Source organism: Notechis scutatus, chromosome 5 (genome assembly GCF_049901735.1).
Source record: "Notechis scutatus isolate UNSWTSFEM ecotype Mainland chromosome 5, rNotScu1.2, whole genome shotgun sequence".
NCBI classification, from domain to species: Eukaryota; Metazoa; Chordata; class Lepidosauria; order Squamata; family Elapidae; genus Notechis; species Notechis scutatus.
The window spans coordinates 3,879,388-3,895,443 of NC_142013.1; the positions used below are offsets into that span (position 1 = coordinate 3,879,388).

At 45.6% G+C, this 16,056-nt stretch overlaps 1 protein-coding gene across 2 annotated transcripts in view; it reads right to left on the reverse strand.

The window, feature by feature from the left end:
• Positions 1-10,343: 10,343 nt before the first annotated feature.
• Positions 10,344-16,056, reverse strand: part of TSKU (tsukushi, small leucine rich proteoglycan) — a 36,909-nt gene continuing 31,196 nt past the window's right edge. Inside the window, exons 1-2 of one of the 2 annotated variants that reach the window (XM_087965987.1) lie at positions 13,868-14,093; positions 10,344-11,552 (exon numbers count right to left, since the gene is read on the reverse strand). In XM_087965987.1, coding sequence (XP_087822113.1) covers positions 10,488-11,543 — 1,056 coding nt within the window. In that variant the 5' untranslated portion in view covers positions 11,544-11,552; positions 13,868-14,093 and the 3' untranslated portion in view covers positions 10,344-10,487. Of the gene's footprint in view, positions 11,553-13,867; positions 14,094-16,056 lie in introns of those variants that run through there. The other variant, XM_087965986.1, reaches the window with a different exon arrangement.

Genomic DNA, 16,056 nt, shown 5'->3' on the forward strand with positions numbered 1-16,056 from the left:
CTACAACTACACCTTGCAACATCGCCCGGGGAAATCAATTCTCCACGCTGATGCATTGAGCAGAACACCGCTCCCAGACTCTGTTGTAGATCCAGCCCCAACCATCTCAACACTACAGATTGAAGCTCTACATGCACCACCATTGACGGCTAGAGACATTGCCTTTGAAACGAAACGTGACCCAGTTCTGCAACACATCCTGCGCTGGGTTGAACGGGGGTGGCCGACGGACCAAATAGCACCGGAATGGGCGCCTTTCAAAGCCCGCCAAACCGAACTGTTTTCCCAAAAAGGCTGTATCTTGTGGGGCGATCGAGTCGTAATCCCTAGCAAATTGCAACAAACTGTTTTGGCGGTATCGCATGAGTGACATCCGGGTATCGTGCGGATGAAAGCACTCGCACGCAGCTACGCTTGGTGGCCGGGAATCGACAAAAGAATCGAGGCCTGGGTCGCTACTTGTCAACGTTGCCAGGACGTCAGCAACGCCCCGCCTAAAGCAAGCCCAACCGAATGGGAAACTCCGAGGGGACCTTGGTCCCGTATTCATATTGACTTTGCGGGGCCTACCAAAGGACACACTTTCCTTATTACTGTCGACGCCTATTCAAACTGGCTCGAGATTCATCGAATGAATACAACTACAACGGACTCAGTCATCAATAAATTAAACAGACTATTTGCCACACACGGGTTTCCGGACGTGTTGGTCTCGGACAACGGCCCACAGTTTACTGCATTACCCTTTGAACAATTTCTTGCTGATCGAGGCATCCGCCATGCGCTAACCTCGCCCGCGCACCCTGCGGCGAATGGACGTGCAGAACGCATGGTACAATTTGTAAAAAAGACCCTTCACAAAATGGAATTTGGCAACATCGACGAGAAAATCAATCAAATTCTCTTGTTGCAGCACATCACGCCCCACAGCGTGACCAACAAAACGCCCGCTGAACTTCTTATGGGGCGGAAACTACGATCGCACCTTGACCGGCTCCACCCCGCATTCGCACCGGAAAAGCCCTTCGGCTCCAGCAGCAAATGCCGGGAATTTAAGGTAGGCGATTTAATCTTTGCCAAAAACTTTTCCAGTGACCCGTTATGGATACCCGCAACCGTTACCCACCTTACCGGGCCTAGATCTTACCGCCTGCTGACGGACGATGGGAGGGTGTGGAAACGCCACATAGACCAACTCCGATCGAGATTACCACCCAGCACCCATGACTCCCCGGGTTCACCAACTCAAGGGGGAGGAAATATCGAGGAAATTGACTTTGATATGACAAATAGCGGGCCAACGGAAACCCTACGGCCCAGCGGAACACCGGAACTTGAAGCGGGGAGGGAGTTGAATTTTTCAGGGAACTTTAATACGGGGGAAACCGAACTGCAAAACCCCGAAGAAACACGGAGTAGCAGAGACAACCACAGTGGAAGCAGCACGGAATCACCGTGCAGCGAAACTGAATTTAATAAAGATCATCCAAACGCTCCACCGGAACCGGACCTTAGACCAAAACCGGTGGAGCCACGGAAATCATCCAGACAGACCAAACGGCCTGTCTATCTTGAGGATTTTATTACAGCTCCCCTCAAACGGAACCCAAGGGGGAGGGGTGTTGTGAATCAATAAAAGTTACTAACATAAATGCAAATCAGGGTTTGGAAACCTGCACACCTGATTGGCCCTTATACAACAACTAGGGATTGGTCCATAAGTAGTTCCTGATTGGCCACTATTTGGACACTTCTCATTGGTTATAAGTTTGAACTTATGGCACATGTCATTGGTTAATAAGGTAGCAGATAACCCTATAAAAGGGTTGCTGTTGCCCATAGCCTTGCTCTGTTCTGTTCTATTTACGATTATTAAAGAGTTGAAGTCACTGGTCAGATGTCTGGTCTCCATTATTTCCCAAACTTAACAGGAACTGCTTCAACAGAGCCCAAAATTTCTGTTGCTGTTCTGACCCAAACCTTGTTCCAAGGAAACAAACACGAAATGGAGGTAACAGCAAAACCTTTTAATGATTCTTTATGAATTCCATTCCTTCCCAGTTCAAAGGTTGTTTCAAACTAATTGTCTCTGATAAGGACGAGCCTTGCCAAGGTGGTGCAAGGCTGCCAAGAACACTAGATAAAGTTGCCAAGAAATATTCCAAACACAAAGAGTCTCCAAACACAAACTAAGAGAGCCCGAACGTCCACTAGACTTGAGTGCAAAAACTTCTTTGCTTCCTGCAAAGAACTCCGGTTTCTCAGCTGGCTATTATTTCACCTTGCAGCCTTACTCCCAAGTTGCCCGTGCTGCTGCAGCTGCTCTTTCCTTCGAGCAGCCCTGCGCGCACGCACCCTGGGCACAGGCTCCTCAGGGGCCTCTTCCTCACTGCTGCCAGCCTCCACCATCTCCAAAGGCCACACTCCACTCCCTGATGGTCCTGGCCCCATCCCTGCATCACACGCAGGCCCCTCATCTGAGTCCTCACTCTCCGAGACCTCAGCCGTCCGCACCTGCGGCCGGCGAACCACAACAGTTGCTGAGACATTGGTTAAGTGACTTTTGCCCCCTTTTACGACCTTTCTTGCCACCATCGTTGAGTGAATCACTGCAGTTGTTCAGGGAGTAGCATGGTTGTGAAGCGAACGGGGCTTCCCCCTCCACTTTGTCAGATGGTCACAAAAAAGGGGTAAATCACATGACCCCAGGACATTGCAGCCGTCATAAATATGAGTTGGTTGCCAAGCATCTGAATTTTGAATCACGTTGACCATGGGGGAAATGCTGCAACGGTCATTAAGTGTGAAAAGTGGTCATAAGTCACTTCAGTGCTGCTGTAAGTTTGAACGGTCACTAAATGAACTCTTGTAAGTCCAGCACTACCGATAAATGCTCCAGTCCAGATCAGAGTTTTTCATCCTTATTTTCTGGTATGTGGGCTTCAACTCCCAGAATTCCACAGCCAGCCATGTTGGGTGGGGGGAATTCTGGGAGTTGAAGTCTTAAAGGGGCCCAGATTGAGAAACACTGCTTAATTAAATCTCGGTTGTTTGATTAATTATCTAGCGTTGTTCAGCCGTGGATAATGCAAGGCTGAGCGATCAAGGCCAATCCAGAAGGGGGCACTGGATCTCCACGGATTTCGGGATCAAGAAATCCCATTTGTCTTCCAGTGAGGGAGCCGTGTAACAGCTGCCAAGATTTCTCTTGGACAAAAAAAGCATCATTTTATACAGAGAAAAGATAAATGGAGCTCCCAAACAATGATTGAACTCAAAGGTTTTGCAGAAGCCCCAAGAGGGGGAAAAAAAATCCCCCCTGAGAAATTCAGAATATTTTTCCTCTCATAAAGTCTTGAAGATCAGCAGATGGCCATCAAACCATAGGTTTTAGGGGCCGTTCAAATTACAAAGGGGTTTTAAAAAGTGACTTATGACCATTTTTCACACTTACAACCATTGTAGCACCCCCATGGTCATGTGATCAAAATCCAGACGCTTGCAAAACTGGTTCGTATTTATGACCGTTGTTGCGTCTCAAGGTTATGTGATTCCCTTTTGTGACCTTTTGACAAGCAAAGTCAATATCCAAACCAGATTTATTCATTTAACATCTGCAGTAATTCACAACAACTGTGGCAAGAAAAGTTAAAAAAAAAAACAGAGCAAAACTGATTTAACAACTGTTTTGCTTAGTAACAAAAATGTTGGCCTCAATTGTAGTCATATGTCAAGGACTACTTCTCATTCACCAGCTTATAGGTCTTGGGACTTGGTGGTCTCCTATCCGTGCATTATTCCTCTCAAACCTTGCTTACCTTTTCAAGTTCAATGAAGTTTGGCAATCACTTAGAATAACAGAGTTGGAAGGGACCTTGGAGGTCATCTAGTCCAACTCCCTGCCCGAGCAGGAGAGTCTATTCCAAATATTAGCCAATTTTAGCATATATCATTGTACTAAGTATATAAATTAGGAACAAACCCCACTCCCTTCCAGCATTGTTGATGTTACCTAGTTCGGTAATGAAATGTCTGCAAGAAAACAATCAAGCTCAGAGGACTCCATAGTTCAACCCTGAGCTACAAAATATTTTGTTTTTATCAGTAATCAGTGATGTTAAGCAAACAGCATTATATTTTCTGGATTGACCATAACATGTGAACTCTCCTTTCAGGCAAGCTAGACTCCTGCTGACTTTTGCAAAATCATCCATGTGGGTTTCCTGAAGGAGTTTAACAGGTGAACAGAGTTGGAAGGGACCTTGTAGGTCTTCTAGTCCAACCCACCCGCCCAAAAAGGAGCCCCTACGCCATTTCGGACAGATGGCAGTCCAGCCTCTCCTTGAAAGCCTCCAGGGATGAAGCTACCACAACTTCTGAAGGCAACTTCTGTTCCATCGTTTGATTGTTCTCACTGTCAGAAAATTTCTCCTTATTTCTAGGTTGAATCTCTCCTTGATCAGTTTCCATCCATTATTCCTTGTCTGGCCTTTGGGTGCCTTGGAAAATAGCTTGACCCCTTCGTCTTTGGAGCCGCCCCTCAAATATAGGAACACTGCTCTCCTGTCTCCCCTGGTCCTTCTCTTCACTAGACCAGCCATGCCCAGTTCCTGCAGTTGTTCATCGTATGTGTTAGTCTCCAGTGCTCTAATGCTCCTGGTTGCTCTTCTCTGCACTTTTCTAGAGTCTCAACATCCTTTTTATACTGTGGTGACCAAAACTGGATGCAGTATTCCAAGTGTTGTCTTACTAAGGCTTTATAGAGTGGTATTGGGTACCTCCCTTGATCTGGATTGTATCCCTCTGTGAATGCAATTTAGGATTGCATTAGCTTTTTTGGCTGGTGCTGCTGCACATGGCTGGCTCATGTTTAATTGGTTGTCCACTAAGACTCTAAGGTCCCTGTCACAGTTCCTGCTACTAAGCCTGGTTTCACCCAGTCTATAGGAGTACTTATGGTTTTTCTTGCCTAAATGTAAGACTTTACTTTTCTCTACGTTGAATTTCATTTTTAAAATTATATTTTTCTGGGATTTCCCCCCCACCCCTTCCCTGTTTAGCCTACAAACAACTCCCTGTGCCTCCCTTGCACCTCTGTAACTCCCTGTTGTTTGCACCTCTGTACACTCCATTGCAACCTCATTTTTCTCACTGCTTCTACTTTGCACTCTCATGCAATCTTTGCGCTCTTCCCTCCTCTCACCATATTTCCTTTGCACCCTTACACACCGTGGTACATGGTCCCCATTCCTTGCCTCATTTTCCTTATACCCTCATTGCAGTCTTGTGCAACCCCCTTGCACCTTCCTGGATCTCTGCGTCCCATTTCACATCCTTCCCACCCAGCAATACTCACTTACCTGCCTGCCAATCTGGGACTCCCGACTTCCTGCTGGCTTCCCCACTGACTACTTGGGAAAGCCAGCAGGAAGTTGCCTTGCCTAACAACCATGGAATTTGGTTACTAATGGGATTGCCGTTGCTAAGCGACCAAGTCATGCTTTTATTATCAAATCGCCTAGCAACATAAATTCTGGTCCTAATTGTTGTTGTAAGTCAAGGATTTCAGACTTAACAGAATAACAAGAGTCGGAAGGAACCTTGGAGGTCATCTAGTCTAAACCCCTGTCCAAGCAGGAGACCCATTTCACACAAATGGCTATCCAAACTCTTCTTAAAAATCTCCACTGATGGAGCATTCACAACTTCTGGTAGCAAGTAGTTCCACTGGTTAATTGTTCCCACTGCCCGGAAATTTCTTCTTAATTCTAAGTTGCTTCTCTCCTTGAGGAGTTTCCATCCATTACTTCTTGTCCTGCCTTTAGGTGCTTTGGAGAATAGCTTGACCCTCTCTTCTTTGGGGCAACCCCTCAAATGTTGGAAGACTGCTATCGTGTCCTTCTTTTCATTATGGATTCCACCCCTCCCCTAAGTAAACCAGGATGTTGCAGAAAAAAGAAGACCTGGGAACAAAGCCAAGGATTGTCCAATTCTTCCTATTTCCTGTCCAGGGTTAGGCAATCTTTGGCACTTCTCACTTCCTTCGAGAGTGGGCCGAAAACACCACTGACAATATTTTTTTTCTCCAAGGGAAAACGTGAAGGATAAATAAACAAACTTTTGCAGAGTTGCGTAGAGAAATTAAGAAACCCTCCCAGACGCATTGGGTTCATACAAACCTGGTTGGGAAAAGCAAGTGACAACATTTAAATATCACAGCCGAGCTAGGTTTTAATGATTGTTACTTTTATGGGTGTGTGTGTGTGTGATTTAGCTCTGCTGTAGGGAGGCTGCATTTTTGCATTTTTGCCGAGCTCTTAAATTGCATTTTTGTCGAGCTCAAAAGTCAGGCCAGGTCAACAAGATCACGCCTCATCGAATTTCCCTGGAAGGGGATTTTTCTTGTACAGAAGAATTTTGTTGTTGTTGTTTAAACTTTCATTGCATTCATCGTTAGGGAAAGGGGGAAGAATGAAGAGATTGTGTAGGATGGAGAGACCTAATGTCAGGATTCCGACACTTAACCCCTTTTAAATCATGAGTCTCTAGCCAAACTCCAAAAAGATGTATTGGGAGTTAGAAGATGTGGCATTGCCTGGGTGCAGCCGACTGTGAGGCACATAATTCATTTTCACCCTTGACCCTGGTTTTCCCCCCACCCCCTGGGTGTATCATAATTCATATTCTCCAATGGGACACATCCATAGCATAGAGTTTCAATTCTAACTGGAGAGCACGATTGAGGACTCTGGGCTATGGATGTGTCCCATTGGAGAATATGAATAATGATACACCCAGGGGATGGATGAAACCAGGGTCGAGGGTGACAATGAATGATGTGTCTCAGAGTCGCCTACACCCAGGCAGTGCCGGATATGTTTACTCCCAAAAAATCCTTTTGAAGTTTTGGAAGTTTGGCACGAAACTCAGGATTTAATTGGGGGGGGGTAACTGCTGGAATCCTGATTCTTATGTTGGTCAGCTTGCAAATTAAGTGTGGGAGCCTGGCAGGAGGTGAATGTACTAAGTAAGGCATTTGCAGGCAGATTTCTGAACGAGAATTTAAAAGCCACAAGCAGTTCCGTCATGGCTTTTAATGGGCTCGACTTACGACTGCAATCAAGCCCAGAGTTTATGTTCTTAAGTGAGACATTTGTCAAGGGAGTTTTGCCCCATTTTAGGCAAGGGAGGGGGGAAAGGGGGTTTGGAAGAGCAGTGTGGCAGCTTGGAAATAGAAAGTGCATTCCATACATAGTTTTTCAAAGATAGTAACTAGGTGACTGAAGTTTCTGCCGCGCACAATTCTTACTGGAGAGCATGATTAAGGACTCTGGGCTATGGAGGTGTCCCATTGGAGAATATGAATTATGATACACCCAGAGGGGTGGGGGAAAACCAGGGTCAAGGGTGACAATGAATGATGTGTCTCAGAGTTTGCTACACCCAGGCAGCGCGAGCATATTTTACTCCTAATAAATCTTCTTTAAGTTTTGGAAGTTTTGACTCGAGACTCATGATTTAATTGGGGGGAACTGCCAGAATCCCGACATCCCTATTTAAATACAGATTCTACTTGTCATTTATGGATTTCTGGCTTTTTAAAAAGAAAATATATTGAGGGAACTCTGATTTTAAAACTTTAAACTCCTTGGAAATAGTAGTTCCTGTGTTAGAATGCAATCAGCCAACCATGGAGAAATTTGGACAAAAACACCCCAGGGCTATATGGGAAAATAATACAGGGGCCTCCTTGACTTACAACAGTTCATTTAGTGATGTTCAATGTCAGAACAGCACTGAAAAAGTTACTTTATGATCGTTTTTCACACTTAACGTCCCTTGCAGTCACGTGATTTTCCGCTCGGATGCTTGACAACCGACTCGTATTTACGACCGTTGTAGTGTCCTGGGGCCACGTGGGATTCCCTTTTTTGCTACCTTCTGGCAAGCAGAATCAATGGGGAAGCCAGATTCACTTAACGACCGTGAGCGACCAATTTAACAATTGCAATGATTTGCTTAACGAATGCAGCAACACAGGTTGTAAAATGGGGGTTGGGTGGGTGGGTGGAAACACATTTAATGGCGGTTTTGTTTAGCAGCAGAAATTCTGGGCTCCAAATTGCAGTCATTAAGTCGAGGACGACTCGTAAGCCGTTCTACTCGGTTGAGCAAAGCTACATCAATGTACATTTAAAAAAAAAAAAAAAAAAAACCTTACCAAAATTCTGCATGGACGCAAAAGAAATATACATGAACTCAGTTTTCCACCCAAAATCAATATATGTATGTATGTAGATCAAACCCCAAGAAAATTGGAACGCTACCTTTTCAGGCAGACTCTTTAAAAAAAAAAAAAAAAGGTTAAATTGCAGGAGTCTTGGAGATTTTGCTTAGATCATCACTTTTTCAAATCTGTTCTCTTTGGGGAGTAATTTCTTCTTCTTGAAGCTTGCAAATTTTTGACATCCAAGCTGGCAGGAAAAGTTTCTCATCTTATCCGGCTGGATCCGGAGAACTATAGTTGAAATCTGCCTCTTCAAGACTTGGCCATTCTTGCCAAGACAAAAATAAAATAATGACATTGTTTTCAGCCCAAATGTCAGCTGGGTAGAAAAAGGCATCGAGAGCGACCTGCGTAAAATGTTTGCCTTAAACTTAACTCGGCTTTAACTGTGATGCAACCAAAACCAGGAGAGAGAAGAAAGGTTAAATGTGTGTGTGTGTGTTTTTTTTAAAGAAGGTAGACTTCTTTTTCCCAGGATGGTAAAATACAATGCTCAACTTACGACCGCAATGGAGACCAGAATTTACAAAACATCTGTTCAGTGAGTTTGGGCCCATTTTATGACCGTTCTTGCCACCGCTGCTAAGTGAATCGCTGCAGTTGATAAAAACGAGTTAACCCTTCGTAAGTACATGCCAGTTGCCAAGAGTCCGAATGGTGATCATGTTGTCAGGGCTCCAACGAATCCATCCCCATTCAAATCATAAGTCTCTAGCCACGTATCTGAGTAAAAAATAATAATATTTGGAGTGGCCATGTTGGTGTTAGCTGGGTGCAGTAGACACTAAAATACATCATTCGTTTTATCCCTTGACCCTGGTCTTCTCCCACCCCTCACCCCCTGGATGTATATTCTCCAATGGGACACATTCATAGTCAAGAGTCATCAATCATGCTCTCCAGTAATATTGTGGCACGCCAACAGCTTTGGGCTGCCAAGGCGATTATCTAAGGCATTGAAGGAATGCCCTGCTTTCCCCCACTCCCTTTCTGCTGGCAATTAAAAAAACCAAAGGAGTATTATTTTTAGTTGACACATGTGACTATGGAGATACTACAATGGTCCTAAGTGTGCAAACCAGGCACAAGTCACTTTTTTTTCACTGCCATTGCAATTTTGAATGGTCGCTAAATGAACTGTTGAGGACTCTCCTTGTATCTGAAGGGCACCGTAGATCCGCAGATGTGGTCTCAGGGTTTCAAGGAGAAACAATCGAGGATTAGGGAATCAAATAAACCAGGGGACCTCCCCCAACCCGTTCTGCGGACTGGTAAGTGGTCCATGGGCTTATTAGAAACCGGGCCGTGTGCAAGCTGCAGGCGAGTGTGCAAACACATGGAACTATTTGCACAAGTGTCAGGTGTCAACGGGAAACCTGTTGTGGCTCGCCGGCAGTGGAATCGGACAAGTGAGGAAGAAAGGGGGACCAGTCTGGGAGTCCGGGGAGGACTCGGACGAGGGTCCTGCATCCAACGCAGAGATGGGGCCAGGACCATCTGGGAGTGGGGTGCTGACTCCGGAGCCTCTAGAGTCTGGCAGCAGCGAGGCAGAGGAACAAAGGGAGCCTGTTCCCAGTGCACATGTGCACAGAGCTGCCAGAAGGCAAGAACAGTTAAGACAAAAGAGGCAACTTGGGAGTAAGGCTTGGAGGTGATTGGCCCTCCCATAAGGTATAAAGGACAGGCAAAGGTGAAGAAACCTTTGTAGGAAGCAAAGTCGTTCATTCCGTTTGGATTAAACCTTGAAGCTCTGTGTGGACTTTGTACTTCGGTTCGTTTTTTACAGTTAATTTGGCACTTTAGTTGTTGGCAGCCACTCAAAGGAGAGAAAGGTGGGTGCTTATCTCGAGAGACTGTTTGGGACTCATTAACGGAATGAAAATAATTCCCAGTGTTGAAATAAAACAAGACTTGTTTGGACTAAGCATGTGCTTAATTATGGTCTCAGGAAGCTTTACTCAGAACCAAACCATCCCCCTTCTACCACCCCCGCACTGCCGGCAGTCCACGGACCTGGAAATTTGGGGGACCGCTGAAATAAACCAGGCTCGCAAGCGCTCTGATCCATCCGTTATTGTTAACAAAGAGTTGAGATATACAAAAAAAAGTATAAATTAAATGTTTGTACAGAAGGCACATTCGTGGCTGTGTTTTTTTTGTTTTTGTTTTAAGTCTCGTCATGCGGAGGCTCGGTCCTCAGTCACAACACATATGGCGCCATGGATCCGTGGGCACCGTGACATCGTAGGACCTCTTTCTTGCTCGGTCCAGCTGCTCGGTGGTAGTGGCCTTCCCGAACGGTCTTGAGACACCGGATGTTCTTGGCCAAGGCCACGCTCTTGATGGAAGGCAAGTATCTCAACATAGGTTTGGAGAATGTAGTGGCCACTCCCGTCCCGGACAGGTTGAGCTCTTGAAGAGAACTAAGGCTGTAGAAAACCTTGGGGTTCAAGGATTTCATGTTGGGGTTGTTGGACAAGTCCAGCACTTGGAGAGCAGAGAGGTCCTTGAAGCCAAAAGGCGAAATGTCCAAGAGATGGTGAATCCCACTCAGGGACAAATGAGTTAACCCTTTCAGACCCAGGAAAGCATCCTTCTCAATGGTGGACACCGGGTTTCCGTCCAGGTTTAAGTAACGAAGGGGGATCCCTTGAAGATCCGGAATGCTGGTTAATCGATTCCCCGAGAGATTGAAACTTTGAATGTTAGGAATGGGTTTATCCGGGTATCTGAACACCCGGCTTATTAAGTTGTTGGAAAGGTCAACGTTGATGGGTTTCCCTTGACCTTTGAAGGCAAAGATGTTCAAAGTGACCTCCAAGAGAAGGTTGTTGCTGAGGTCCACTTCTCCCAGAGGGGACTGAGAGAAACAGTCCTCGGGGACAGTCACCAAAGAGTTATGGCTCAGATCCAAAGACTCCAGATACCTGAGTTTTGTAAAGGTGGCAGGGAGCACACTGGAGATTTTATTGTAGCTCAAGTCAAGGCCTACAAGAGTGGTGTAACCAGGCCCAGTTAACATGGACTGGTTGACGGCTTCCAGGTGGTTGGAAGATAAGTCCAAGTAGGTGGTGTCCAAGGGAATGGGAACAGGCACGAGGTGGGATCCGATCCCGCTGCAGTCCACTTTGGTCAGGCTGAAGCTGTCGAAGAGGCCAAAGGTCTCCACTTCGCAGTGACATCTCGGGAAACAAGTCCTTGAGGTGCTGAAGCAGGGCAGAGCGAGCAGCAAGTGGAACCAAACCAAGGGAGACATCTCGGACACCTGCAGAATGAAAACAAGAAGGAATGAAGCGGACATGACACAGGCAGGGCGGTTCGCTCCGGTTTGGGCGATCCGGACGTTAATTTTACATCTGGTTCGCTGAACCGATAGTTGCAATGATTGGGCTGGTCCCACCGCTCCCAGGAGTCTCCACGCGGCCCGTTTTCAATCCCAGGTAAGTGCAGGAGGCTCGGGGAGGGCAAAAATCATTACTGTGTACACACAAGCATTAGAAGTTGAAAAATTACGATTATGTATATTTAAACGATAACATCTTTATCAGAATGGTCTATAAAGTTTCGTTTCCCCGAAAATACAACCTACCTTGAAAGTAAGTCCTAGCTTGATTTTTTTTTACATGCGCCCAATATAAGCCCTACCCCCCAAAATAAGCCCTAATTAAGATCCCGCCCACTCTAAAATTAAGCTAAGGGGGGGATGGGGGTGGTGGAGCTGCCCTACTACTTCCCTTTGGACAGTTGTAACCAGGCCTCGCACCCCCTGACACCTGCCTTGCCGGCCCATTTCTACTGCCGCTGGCAAGGCTGGCCAGGCTTTCCTGAAGGCCCCTGTAGCTGAGAACAAAGCTTTGGATCGATCCAGAGCTCCGTTATCCCCTGCAGAGGCCTTCAGGAAAGCCTTGCCAGCCGCAGAAGAAGACATTCCTGAAGGCCTCTGACAGCGAAAAGGAGGCCGGGGGCGACACACGCAAGTGAGGTTAGTCAGTGGATGACGTCCCCCCAAAATAAGACCTGGTGCCTTTTTTGATGGCCAAAAAGAATTATAAGACAGGGTCTTATTTTGGGGGAAACATGGTAAATTGACCCAGATAATACATTGTTCACCAGATACTTATGGATGTTAAAGAAAAAAATCATAAAATAATACACACACACGCACGCACATACACACACACACACACACATACACAGATATAGACATATACTCTATATATACTGTATATATACATACTTATACATATACACACACACACACACAAACGTATATACAGTATATATACATATATTTGTTTTCATGGATTGCGAGCATCTTGGCAACGTTTCGACAAGGTCCCACTCGCTCGCACAAGCACGAAGCCGAAAGCACCAGCCTGAAGATGGCGAGTGGGACTTCATCGAAACGTTGCCAAGATGCTCACAATCTTACACAGGAAAAGACCCGAACACGCCAAGACCTGCATATACATATACATATACATACATACATACATACATACATACATATATATATATATATATATGGATCTTTAGTTATTTGGGTTTCTCACGCGTAAATTGGAAGTATCTGAGCAGCGTTTCGATGAAGTCTCATTCATCATCTTCAGGCTTGTGTCTTCAGCTCTGTGCTTCTCAGAGTAAGACACAAGCATAGAGCCGAAGACACAAGCCTGAAGATGATGAGACTTCATCGAAACGTTGCCTGGATACTTCCAATCTTACGCGGGAGAAAACCCGAATAACCAAAGATCCACATACAAATACCCGCGAGAACCTCAGAAAATATATATATATATATATATATATAAACACTATACAGAAGCCTGATGATGGCAGATGAGATTCTGCTGAAACGTTGCTACAACTTTAAAAGAAAGAACAACTACAATGACGTGGGAAAATACCCGAACAAAGCCGAATGCCATACATGTAAGTACCCGCGAAAACTTAAAAAAACAAATATATATACACACACACACACACACACACATACACATATACTGTATACATATTGTATATATACTGTACATATACATATACACACACACAAACACACACACACACACACACACACACGGAAAAGATCCATTCCAAAAGTAAACTAAAGGACCTGTAGTCTTCTCCACCCTTCCCTCCTATACATCCTTAAATGGTTTGGGAAGCAAATCCAATTTTTAGTCTCTACCAGGCAAGTCCATCACTCTCAAACTGGGCCAGCCCGTTTCAAAAGGGAAAACGATTGAAACGATCCAGGGTGAATTTTATAAAGCAAACGGGTCCTTTCAAAAAACCAGGAAAAAAAGAAAAAAGAAAAAGTGAGACCAGCACACCAATTGAACTGAAGAGAAAGGAGGCAACGGCAGGAATAAATTATATACAGGAGCCCCCGGAAGAGAGAAAAGATGATTAACAGCTTCTATTTTTAAACAGAAAAGAGACAAGGGTGAACGGGAGCAAGGCAGGATAAATCAAAACCTGAGGAATGGGGTCGCTTTTATAGAGTTTCTCTTTTAAAAAATCCTTTAAAAAGCTTTCCCCACCCCCTCTTCTCCAAAATACAGGCGGTCCTTGACTTACGACCACAACGTCGGGGTTGTTCAACGAGGAATGAGTTGTCTGGCCCCCGTTTTACAACATTTCCTGTCGCCTTTGTTAAGTGAGTCGCCGCCATTCTTAAAATTAGTCATGCGGTCGTTAAGCGAATCTGGTTCCTCCCCTTTTGACTTTGCCTGTCGGAAGGTCGCAAAAGGGGATCATGTGACTCCGGGAGCCTGCAAACGTCATAAAGCGAGTCACCGGGTCAAGCATCCGAATGTAAATCCCCTCACGCCTGGGGAAGGTGGGAAAAGGGTGGTAAGTCACTTTTTTTCAGTCCTGTCGTAATGGTCACTAAATGAAGTCGAGGACTCCCTGTATCTGCCAAAAGTTTTCCAGAGACGTACGGGTGGTCCTCAACTTACAGCCAAGCTTCAAAGCAACGATGACACTGGGGGAAAAAAAGGGATTTTTTTTGTTTCTTTGCAATGCCGTTGGAACTTCAAACGGTCGCTAAGCAAAATGGTTGTAAGTCAAGAACTCCCTATGAAACAGACCCAAAGTTGACTCAGCCTTCCATCCTTTCCGAAGTGGGTAAAATGAGGACCCAGATTGTTGGGGGCAAAAGGCTGACTCTAAACTGCTTAGAGAGGGGCTGGAAAGCACTATGAAGCGGTATGTAAGTCTATTGGGAAGGAAAGGGAGGGAAGGAGGGAGGGAGGGAGATGTGGAGTCACAGTGGTTAGAAAGCAGTATGACAGGATAACTCACTGCCCATAGTTTGATCCTGACTGGCTCCAGGTTGACTCAGCCTTCCCTCCTTCCGAGGTGGGTAAAATGAGGACCCAGATTGTTGGGGGCAATTGGCTGACTCTGTAAACTGCTTAGAGAGGGCTGTAAAAGCACTATAAAGTGGTATATAAATCTAAGTGATATTGGGAAGGAAGGAAGGAAGGAAGGAAGGAAGGAGGGAGGGAGGGAGGGAGGAAGGAAGGAAGGAAGGAAAGGAAGAGGTAAGGAGAGGGAGGGAGGGAGGGAGGGAGGGAGGGAGGGAGGAAGGAAGGAAGGAAAGGAAGAGGTAAGGAGGGAGGGAGGGAGGGAGGGAGGGAGGGAGGGAGGGAGGGAGGAAGGAAGGAAGGAAGGAAGGAAGGGGCAATTGGCTGACTCTGTAAACTGCTTAGAGTGGGCTTGAAAGCACTATAAAGTGGTATATAAATCTAAGTGATATTGGGAAGGAAGGAATGAAAGGAAGGAAGGAAGGAAGGAGGAGGAAGGAAGGAAGGAAGGAAGGAAGGAAGGAAGGAAGGAAGGAAGGAGGAAGGAAGGAAGGAAGGAAGGAAGAAGGAAGGAAGGAAGGAAGGAAGGAAGGAAGGAAGGGGCAAGAGGCTGACTCTGTAAACTGCTTAGAGAGGGCTGGAAAGCACTATAAAGTGGTATATAAATCTAAGTGATATTGGGAAGGAAGGAAGGAAAGGAGGGAAGGAAGGGAGGGAGGGAGGGAGGGAGGGAGGAAGGGGCAATTGGCTGACTCTGTAAACTGCTTAGAGAGGCCTGTAAAAGCACTATAAAGTGGTATATAAATCTAAGTGATATTGGGAAGGAAGAGGAAAGGAGGAAGGGAAGGAAGGAAGGAAGGAAAGAAGGAAGGAAGGAAGGAAGGAAGGAAGGAAGGAAGAAGGAAGGAAGGAAGGAAGGAAGGAAGGAAGGGGGCAAGAGGCTGACTCTGTAAACCACTTAGAGAGGGGCTGGAAAGCCCTGTGAAGCGGTATATAAGTCTAAGGGCTATTCCAAGTGTTGGCTGAGAAATACCAGAAATTTAAACCAGTGTTTTTCAACCTTGGCAATTTCAAGACATTTGGACTTCATTTCCCAAAATTCTCTGAGTCGGCTGGGGAATTCTGGGAATTGAAGTCCACACGTCTTAAAAGTTGTCCAAGTTGAGATACGCTGATTTAGACCATTTCAAGCTGGGAAAGGGGAAATAAACGGAAGGATCACAAAGTTTTTCCAGAGTGATCAGTCTCTTCCATGGCAACAAAAATGCAGAAATCTGCTTTCTGGACTGAAACTTGAGAAGTTCTGGATTTGATTTTTCTCTCTCTCCCAAACACCCCTTCTTTCTCCTTCTCTTTCTCTACTTTTTCTCTCTCCTTTTCTGTCTTACACTCGTCTCCCTCTCTTTCCCTTCTTTCTCTCTCTCCTTCTCCCTTTCTTTCTTTCTCCCTTTTTTC